Here is a 10919-nt window from a genome sequence, read left to right as displayed (position 1 = left end):
AAAACAGAAAACAAAAATGAGGCAAGCTCTATTTTAACTCTATTTTATAAAAAACTGGTCTTAATACACACACTAAACAATACATTCAACCCAAAGAGATATGAATGCAGACATACACAGTTGGAATAAGTTCAAGAAAATCATTTTATCACCGGCAATATACCCTTTATCCACAGTGTGCATGAATACACATGGAAGAAATGTGAAATGTGAGGGAAATGAAGAAGTGTGGAATGCCGGTGTGGTCTCCTGTTGAGTGTGTCCTATTCCCAAAACAAAACTAAGAGGAGGAATGTCAAACATCCACGAAAAGAAAGCCTTTTCCTGCTACTGATAAGGGAGTCTGTGGCAGAGTGGTGTCTCGTGATATAAATATCAGAATTGTGCCTATTCATTGCTTAATCAGCATGAAATCCTGCTGTACTGTACTATTCCTACACGCACACACACATGTATATGCACACACACACACACACAAAGGCAAACTGAGGTCTCTTCCCTTTTAGATCTAAGCACTGCAGTATTTAGATGTGTGGATGGAATGTGTGTGTATCTATATTTAACACTTCGCTGCAGTCTCGGCGCCGGCTCCAGATCCCTGAGCTCTCTTTCAGTGGGAAAGTATTTGTGACACATTTAGGATGAAATAAGGGATATGTTTGATATATGAAACTTGTGTGGGTGTGTGTGAAAGTGTGTGTGTGTGTGTGTGTGTGTGAGAGAGAGAGAGAGAGAGAGAGAGAAAGAATGACATGATCCCACCCTACCTGCCATTGCCAACTTCATTCTGTCTGCCTCTTTCACCTACACTCCAGTTGACCCATCAAGTGGATGACCACCCACAAAAAGCATTGTTGGAAAGAGAAACTCAGTTTGACACATTAAGATAATTTCATTTTAGGTTTTTTTTTTTTTTTTTTTTTGGGAAGAAGCAGAGGATTGTCCTGTTCCGGCTCCCCGCTGCTCCAGGTCCTGACCGATCTTCCACTGGAATTCCCTGAGCTGCCCTACAACCTCCCGCTATGCCATCCTGACAATCTACCCAGGTTACGCACAGATCTTTCCGCAGTTAGCTACCGTTAACACACACACACACGCACACACACACACACACACACACAAACACGAGATACACATATGATATGAGATGAAACATATGTCATCCTATTAACATATTTGATAACACATAACTGTAAGATGTCTTAAGTAACTAATTATTACTATAATTTTAGTATTATTGTATGTAATTATTATTTTATGAAATGCTATATAAAACTTCTGATACACCCATTTTTATGTCATAAGGAAATAGCTATCAGAGTAGATTACAGCAGAACAATAGCTTCACCTTTAGCTTACTCTCCATAAATTTTACCTACACACACACACACACACATTTAGACTGTTCTCTCCTCTAGGCTCTTGTGTAAATTTTTTGAAATCTCAGAAATATTATAACAAATACTATTTCTGCTAAAATTCATAATGCTTCAATTCTAAAGCTGTGATAAATCCACTTGTCTGATCAGTAAGCAGCTGCCTGAGAGAAAACTATTTCCCAGATTCTGGACCAAATCAATCAATAATTGTGTTATTTAAATTGCTTTGGTGTTATATTCTTAGTAAACAACTTTGTAAGCGTTAACTGAGAAAATAATTCAGAGGTTTCCTCTCTACAAGCTTTACCAGGTAGCTCAGTGGCTAATAAACACGTTCAGTGCTTCAAGTTCATAAGTAAAGTATATATCAGAAAAACCTGTATTTCAATTATTCCTATTGCTCAGACTGTGTTTTAGCAGCTGCCTCACACCACATTGGCATATTCAACAGGTCTGAATGTATTTTTTATATCTGGCATAATATGTGATTTTGGTGATTACAGTACAATTATTATTATTATCATTATCATTATTATTTAGGTTTTCCGCCATCTTCTCTCAGTTAACGGTCGTGGCGCGTGACTTATGCAGCGCGCGCGCCCTCTGGCGGGAAAATCCCCAATTCTCACAGGCGATTCTTGGAAACTAACTAATGTCAAATTCATTTCTTATCTATTCATAAGTCTTTAAAAACTTTTCAACAATAATAATAATAGTAATAGTAATGATCATAAAAAATATGGAAAAGTCAAATCCACACATTTGTTTTTTTTTTTTAGAGCAGATAACTAAAGTCTGCTACAAACAGAAGCTAAGCTAAGAGCCTGATCTAGGCTTAATTTAAGTCCAGACCAATAGGTACGCAAAACTGTGTGTTTTCAAGCCAGATATATCCCATCACTGACCAGACATAATCACTGAAGATTCCTTCTTATTTTTATTTTAAGAGTATATTTTATACAGTGCACATCAAGACACGGGTTTCTGCACAAAGCATCAAATTCATTTCAAGCAACCCATTTCCCAGGCTTGAACGAAATTTATTACTATTAAAATTACTCACATGATAATAATTCCAGTATGGAAACATTTTTCATTAAGCATTATTATATTATATATTATTATATTAATAGCCTGTGACAGAAATGGTGGTCAGTTTCCATTTCTGTAAGAACAAGTATATTGCATTACTGATTCTGGAGCCATGGTTCTTACAGTTTTGTTTGTTTGTTCATTTTATTACAGTAGGTTGAAATCATAACCTACTATTGTCTATTTTTTTAATCTATCGTTCCATCTATTTCATCCATTTTCTTATCCTACACAAGGTCCAGGGAGCATGGAGACTATCCCAGGGGCACAAGGCAGGGGACAACCCTGCACGGGATGCCAACCTGTTGCAAGGCACAGTCATGCACACACTTACACATCCATTCACACACTATGGACAATTTAAAGAGGCAATCAGCCTACAATGCATGTCTTGACTGTAGGAGGAAACTGGAGTACCCACAGGAAACCCCTAAAGCACATGGAGATCATGGAAACTCCACACACACACAGGGCAAATATATACAGCTCTGGAAAAAAATAAGAGACCACTGCCCAATCTCCAGATTTGAACCCTATTGAAAACCTCTGGAATGTCATCAAGAGGAAGATGGATGGTCACAAACCATCAAGTAAAGCTGAGCTGATGCTTTTTTGCAAAAAGTGTGGTATAAAGTTACCCAACAGCAATGTGAAAAACTGATGGAGAGCATGGAGCCAAAACACATGCAAATCAGGGTTATTCCACCAAATACTGATTTCTTAATGTTATTTAGCCAAAGCATTAATACAATTTGTTTCCAAATTATTTGCATTTTGCTTTATTTGAGTTATTAAAGCTCTGCAGATACTGCATGATCTTGGGTTATTTTGATGTGTTGTCATTTCCTTTAAATATACACAAATATATTAAAAATAACAATAGTTATTTTTTTAATTTAGGGGAAATATTGTCAGCAGTTCACAAAAAATAAAGCAAAACTGTTCATCTCACCAATACATGAACCTGTAAGAAAAAACATAAGAAACTGATTATTTTGCAGCGGTCTCTTTTTTTTTCCAGATGTGTATGTGTGTGTGTGTGTGTGTGTGTGTGTGTATGTGTGTGTGTGTGTGTGTGTGTGTGTGTGTGCACATGCGTATGTATGTATGTATGTATGTAAAATGTGTAAAATATCATTAAGTTCTTATAGTTATTAAAAGTAGACGATTATGATGTAATTGTGTAATTGTGTAATTGTGAATGCGAGTGAAACTTAGTCAATATTTTTATGAATATATAGAAATATTATTGTGCACATTTAAATAATGGATAATAAAAGAACAAAGTTTTTTTTTGTACTTTTTTTAACAGTGAAATGGACTGCTGGCTAAAGAGTTTTGCCACCCTGAAATAATTTCAACACTAACCCATTGCAGTGTCTTCTGGAATCTCATGAACACACTGAATTTTTCTCTCCAAGTTTGTAAATGTCTACAAACTATGTCTTTTACAAATACAATAAACGAAGACCGCTTTTACCCCTGAAAGTATACACTGAGGTTAAAATGCAGTTCATATATAATATAGACAAAGTCATCTATTTTAGATTAACTAGCGTATGTTATAGTTTTCAAGCTAGACAAACTAGTTACAAGCATTATGCAATCATTTTTTTTGTTATTATTTCCGTGTTTAACATTATAGAAAACAGTGCTTCACTTACAGAAAGTCAGAAAAACAACATGCATTATCTGCATTTATGCTGGTTTTGTCTGTTCCTGTTCTCCTCAGGTGTGAATGTGGAACTTCAGTGATAAACAGGAACGTTGCTGTGACCCCAGTCTGAGACATGCGTGGGAAAGACACACATACACACACACACACACACACATACACACACACACACAGACGTCTGACCCTGACAAAGGTGTCTGTCCTGTGTTATGTTTTGACCTTTCTTCTTTATTTAGTTTTATTTTTGATGTATTTTTATTTAGGAGGAAATCCTTCTCTTTTTCCCAGAGAAGTGGAAGTTCTGTCAGTTTTAGAGAACTTTGTTTCCTGCACAGCTGAGGATGTTCCCAGCTCATCTTTCATGTGTTAAGTAGCCAAGACAATATCTAAGTCGAGGAAGTACAGGCAGTTGCTCTTGAAAAACTTCCACAAATGCTCCAATATATATATATATATTTATATATATATATATATATATATATATATATATATATATATATATATATATATATATATATATAAACACAATAAAGCACATTCATCTTATTGTGCAGAAATTCATCAAGGGCAACTTCCAAAACATGACCTATTTTTAAGATTATAAAATAACTATTATGCAGTACTGATTTGCACATTTAATGGTCATGCTTTATTAACGTAGCTTAAGAAAAAACATAAGGAATGTCATAGCAAATTATGTAAACTTGCTGGATATGTCCTGATTGGCTGTTTATTGTGTAGAGCAGTGAAATATTTCAAAAATATTTCAAAATTAATAAATATAATTAATAAATATAATAAATTTATATTATAATAATATAAACTCGGTGTACATAGTTTATACTGTTAGAGAACACATATGGCACAGCTACACAGGAAACCCCTAAAACTGTACTGTTACTATGCACAAAGGATCTGTTTAAGGCAAAGAACACACATGATTTACATTATTTAAGAAGACTCTTAAACTCTAAACATTTTTTAAAAAAGGGAAACCAATATTTTTCATTATTACATGTAATATTACAGGTTAAATGCATTTCAGATTGACATTTGAGGCAGGATTTTTCTGCATTTGGCCTCTTGCTTCGAGGTTCCTGTAACAAAACAACAGCATTACATTTGTGCAATGCAGCAGATTTTGTCGGAAAGCCAGAAGGCTTCAGAAAAACTAATTTAAAAACGCATGGTGAATTACATCACTCACAATATACCACAGTGAATACTTTTATTTTTCCAAAACACGATGATTTTTAATTTTCTGGCAATTCATATATAGGTTTTTACTGTAGCAACTAAACGCTTGCCTAACTGTGCATATAAAGTATTTTATATATGTATATTCCTAAGGGTCAAATCAGTGAAAATAGCTTATTGTGTCAGAGCTGGGAGAGCGCTGATCAAGTGTGAGCTTATATTTAGAAGTGCACAACTGAACCGACTGGGTTTGGTTTGGGAAAGCCAGGCCTATGAATGTGATAAGGCCAGGGAGGAGACTCATATTCCAAGGATTATAAAACCGAGTCACTCAGCCCCACACACACATGACACACACACACATACATTGAAGTACACATGCACTCACACACACATTCCGTTTCAGACAGGAGACACCCCGTCTATTGCAGCTGCCTCCTCTGATGGACATTGTGCCCTTCGGTGCTTACAGAGCTTAGGCCTACAAGACCGTACACTCTCACAATTCACTTATTTACATGTTGTTTTATATGTGAGGAGCATTTGTCGATCTGTATGCACATACACAACCACACTATTTTTTTTTTCTTTCCAATATATGCAAGACCCTATTGTATTTCTATGCCTGAAGTCAATTTGCATTAGTTGCCTGTTAATTTGGGTATTAGTATGATGCTATAGCCAACTAACCCCATCCTCCACAACAAACAGCTCACTCTCTCTTACATATACAAACACACCAATACAGGTGTTTCAGGGTGGAGACAGGGCCCATTGTTTTGCCCTAGGCTCACAGAACAAAACACACGCACACACACATTTACCAAGTGGTCCACACGTTCTGTGTGTGTGGGAATCTGGAGGTCTTCGTGCAAAAACCTGTAGCTGCTGCATGTTTCCGTCAGAAGGCTAAAAAGGGACGCAGGGTCAGTGTCAGTGACCTCCTCCGAAAAGCCTCTTCCTTTTTCAAACAGAAAATGAACGTGCTCATACTGCACACTCTGAACAACATGCTGATAGACGCAGACTAATTGTTTCTATTATGGGACAAGGCGCAATACGTGGTTCCTCCATTGGCCTGACAAGCCTTTGTTTGTGTGTAGGAAGGTGTGTGTGTGTGTGTATGTTTGTGTATGCGTGTGTATGTGTGGAGAGGTGGAATGGGGGGGTTGGAGCTCAGGTCCTTATTGATGTTAATGATGGAGTTTGTTTGGTGAAGGGATTGTGATCATATTTAAGTTATCAAAGCCAATGGAGCTGCAATAAACAGGAAGAAGTGTGTTAATCGCAGTTCCTAAAGTGCACACACACACACACACATACACACACACACATAAAGGGGAGAAGAAAACAGGTCAGAGTTACATAATGGAAATATTAGGAGGATCAGAAAAGTTAATAGTAATTAAAAAAAAAAAGACAGCAAGAAAATGACAAAAATGTTTATGACTGAAATGTTTATTTTCCAAAAGTGCAAAAAAAATATGAAATTACATTTTAATACATTAATGAAATTTTATTTTATAAAATGACTTATATACAGAATTACTGTCTCCTTTAAAACATTTTAACATGTTCAATTAAGCATGTTTCAGTGAATTTCTACAATTCATACAATTCTAAACATTTCTTAATTCAATAACATCCTTCAGTATGTTCTACAAATATATATATATATGTGTGTGTGTCAGCAAGATGTTGCTCCAGTGTGTTCAGACAGTATTAAGTCATTCAGAAGTCATTACTGGTGGCTCAGGAGTGTTTGCTGTGATTCAGGAGCTTCAGGTGTTGTTATAGTTAGGGTAGTAAACAGCTGTGCAAGCATCAGACAGTACGGTAGAGATGAGGTCAGACCCCTGCATGGGGGCATGATGGAGGCCATATGACAGGTACTGCTCAAATTCACCACAAGCCATTTCACTTAACATCTCAGGAGCATGCCGGCACGTCTCTGCATGTGTATGGGAGTGCTGGTCAGAAGGAGTGTGTGAATGCGTGTGCCCTTCTTGTGGAGGTGATTGCTGCTCAAGCGGGCGTTTGACCTGAGAGGCAGGGTTGTAAAAAACACCTAGAGTAGATGGGCAGCCCAGGTACGCAGGGGGCGGGGCCTGATTGGAACCAGGCGACAGGCTCCTGTTAAAAAGCGCCTGAGATATCGAATGCGCATGGTGAGGATTGAGATTGTGGTTGATATTGTGGTGTGTGCTGCCATTTGCATTACCGAGTTCCTGAGGGTGTGAACTGCTCATCAGATTAACTTGTGTATTACTGTGAGCATGTACTAAATGTAAGTTGGAGGTGGTGTGTGTGTGGACCTGTGAGTTTGTTGTGGCATGCGAATGTGTATCACTTCGTACTCTGCCTTGAGCTTGTGTACTAATGAGAGGGTGCTGGTGCCCTAGCGCTGCGTACTCTTGTTGGTGATTGTAGCTGTATGCCATGTGAGAGCTGTCATCCTGAGAATGGCCAGTGAAGAACACACTCTCCGATCCCATCGCATCCATTGGGGAGGAGTCAGGAGTGGGAAGACTGTAGTGCTCAAACAAGCCCTGAGCATCGCAGTACTGAGAGAAACCAGCCTGAGTCAAACCCCCAGGGGCGAGGGGGTAGCCCACCTCAATGTTCTCCATACTGAGAGCGCCCTGGGTCTCACTTGTCCCAGGCATCATGAATCCAGAGTCCAGGCGCTTGATTCTCTTCACCTGTTTGCGCCGACGAGGCCGGTACTTATAGTTTGGATGATCCTGCATGTGTTGCACACGCAGTCGTTCTGCCTCCTCCACAAATGGTCGCTTATCCAACATGGACAGGGCTTTCCATGACTTACCTAACAAAATATGGAAATACAGTTCATTTAGTGCAAATAATAAATCAAAAACATCAAATGTATAAACTGTTTCTCTTAAAAAGTCAGACTGTGTACAAGATCCATCAAGTTGTAACTGGATAAGACTTCATACTTGGCTAGTAAAACAGAGCTAATCATTCCTAGCACAGGTTCTGCGATGTTTTATACTGACTTGCCAAACATCTTACCGCTATAGACATCCAAATAATAAAAATTACAGCTGTACAAATATATAACTCTTGCATTAAGGAGAACTTTTGTCTTGACAATGCACCAGATGCTGTCAAAGGTAAATACTAACAAACGATGCAAAAAAAAAAAAAAAAACCCAGCATAAAATAGAGCACACTGTGGACACTACTTATTTCTGTATTATTCATAAATGCAATATAATTAACACAGCTTATTTCATATAGGCTACAACAATTATTATGTATAACAATCTGTAGACTCTGTTTAGCCAACTTTTTCATCAGGTCTTAAAGTGTCCCATTGCCAAGACCTCACATGAGCAGGTTAAGTGCTTCAAGGGCATAATGGCTGGAGCAGGCTGTTATCAGTTACAATCAAACCAATGACCTTTTGATTCCCAGCAAAGTTCCATCTCCTAGCTGTAATATTTAAAGAAATATCCATTCTAACATTGCCCATATCCCTTAAGAAATCCATTTTCAGTTTCTTGACACAGAACCATGCTGGGAACAATTTCATAACTAGCTTTTATTAGCAATGTGTCTTAACTTTTGAATAAAAATGTTTGTATTAAATAGTATATTAAATTAGAATAATTGCAAAATAATAACTCTCAAGTAGAAATTCTAGGATACAGTCAACAAGAGTGATACTAAAGATTCAATAAATCTAAACAAATAAGGTTTGTAGAGTAAAAATCTAGGTGTTAAATGAAAAGCATATTAAAATATTTTATTTAGTTTTAAAATAAAGAGTTAAATTTAGAAATTATTTCTAATGAAACAAAAAGATTAAAACATAAAAATATAAAATATTTTTAAAAAATGTAAAAAATAAAAGACTGCCGATTACTATAGCAGTATACTGAAGCAGCACAGTTTAGTAGCTGCTTGTGATTAGGTTGATAGTTAAAGGCAGACAGTGCTGTATATCTACACTTCATCACTGTATAGTGAGAAAGCTGCAATTCTGAAGGTTTCGTTAAAAAGCATGAAGTTTTTGATAAATACACTGTAACGAATAAAATAAAAATAAAAATCGCTTGGTTGTGAACACGGCTTGTTTCTATAATAACGACCCTTCCTCCTCTGAAAAAAAAATTAAAACCTTATGAAATTAATCTCTGCTGAAAGGATTTTTCTTCCTAAATGAATTAAAGTTATATAACATTTCACTAGCACGCGCAGGTGGATCCCAAAATAAAATGACTTAGAATTTTTGTGGTGATAAGTTTCTGAAATATAATAGATAGAAATGTTAGATTATTTTAAGAGCTCGAGTGAGGTTATGCCACAAAACTTTCACGGACTGAATAATGATGTTGCGCATGAAGCTGTCGCCACTCACCGAGCATTTTGCTGAGCTCGGCGTTGTGCAGGTCTGGGTTTTGTTGTGCCAGTCTCTTGCGCTCGTCTTTGGCCCACACCATGAAAGCGTTCATCGGCCGGCGGATGCGCGCTTCGCCTTTCCCGCGCGCTGCCGCGCACGCTTCGCTCTTGACTTTGGCGTGCGCTCGCGGGCTGAGCGGCTCCGGCCACGCGCACTGAGCCGCGCCGGCCATCATGGTTGAGCTGGTCCCGCGGGCCTGGCTCGGATCGTCACTGGCGTAGCCCGCATCGGGACTGCTCATCTCGCGATAACCCGCACCCTCCGATTACCGCGGGGCCGAGAATGACTTCTTTCGCGGAGCTGGACAAACTTGACGCGCGCGTGAGTGGAGAGAAAAGTTGGATCTGGTGCAGGTGCTTGCGCTTCTGCTGCGTTTTTTTTTCACCGCTGGAGCAAAGGAAGATGCGAGTGACCCGCTCCGGGACACTGAAAAAAGTCGGAATAAACCGGAGGGATGCAGCGAGCTTTAAAAGCGCAGCAGCAACCAATAGCGAGTGCGGTGGGAGGGCTCGCGCAACGCCGCCGAGGAAGCTGGGACATTAGAGTACATCAGCCAAGTCAGATTCACTCATAACCGCTTTGCCCCTCGGGGACCTTGGAGAGACCAGAGTTGAAACTCCCTTGAAAACTCCCTTGTCGTTATGTCAATTTGGGGCTCTAAGGTACTTCTTATCCTAGGCCTAATTAATTAAATGTAAGAATAATGAAGTGTAGGCTGTATACACCCCTCCCATCATTACTGAGAGTCAAGCTGAGATTCAACAACACAACTTTCTCCTAAACTTTTTTTTTTCTTTTAATGTCAGAGACTTTCATAATGTTGCCTTTTCAGCTTTGGTTAGAAAATTGACCATACTGACCCAAAAGAATATTGGTGGTCTGTTTTACGCGCTTGAAAAAAAAATGAACTGAGGCGATAATTTCGACTACAACATCTGTACACGTCTTTAATGGAAAATGATGTAAGAAGGTGTATTATAGAATGAATGTTACTATACAATGACAACACACAGGACAAAGAAAAAGCCTGCGTTTTACTTTTTACGAGTGAAAATGGTTGATTCTCTCTCTCTCTCTCTCTCTCTCTGTATCTGTGTGTGTGTGGCTACATTTGCAAACAGTGGCGAGAGTGAGAGAGAGAGAGAGA

The 10919-nt window shown here is 38.3% G+C and overlaps 1 protein-coding gene across 1 annotated transcript; it reads right to left on the bottom strand.

Moving 5' to 3' along the window:
• Positions 1–6855: 6855 nt before the first annotated feature.
• Positions 6856–10225, bottom strand: sox17 (SRY-box transcription factor 17). Its single transcript, XM_058393845.1, has 2 exons — positions 9731–10225; positions 6856–8170 (listed from the first exon to the last, which is right to left on the bottom strand). The coding sequence occupies exons 1-2, from the start codon at positions 10011–10013 to the stop codon at positions 7125–7127; spliced, it is 1329 nt and encodes a 442-aa protein (XP_058249828.1). The 5' UTR covers positions 10014–10225; the 3' UTR covers positions 6856–7124.
• Between the last annotated feature and the right edge of the window lie 694 nt (positions 10226–10919).

This window comes from Hemibagrus wyckioides, linkage group LG07 (genome assembly GCF_019097595.1).
Source record: "Hemibagrus wyckioides isolate EC202008001 linkage group LG07, SWU_Hwy_1.0, whole genome shotgun sequence".
NCBI lineage: Eukaryota > Metazoa > Chordata > Actinopteri > Siluriformes > Bagridae > Hemibagrus > Hemibagrus wyckioides.
Note: the sequence above shows the minus strand (reverse complement) of the source record. Positions and strands in the feature narration are given on the sequence as shown.

What these genes read in the sequence shown, in the direction of transcription:
- sox17 (XM_058393845.1), bottom strand. Translation starts at nt 10,013, where the DNA reads ATGAGCAGTCCCGATGCGGGCTACGCCAGTGACGATCCGAGCCAGGCC. An exon ending in CGAGCTCAGCAAAATGCTCG is followed by an intron (nt 8,171 to 9,730) that starts GTGAGTGGCGAC and finishes ATATTTTGTTAG; the next exon opens with GTAAGTCATGGAAAGCCCTG.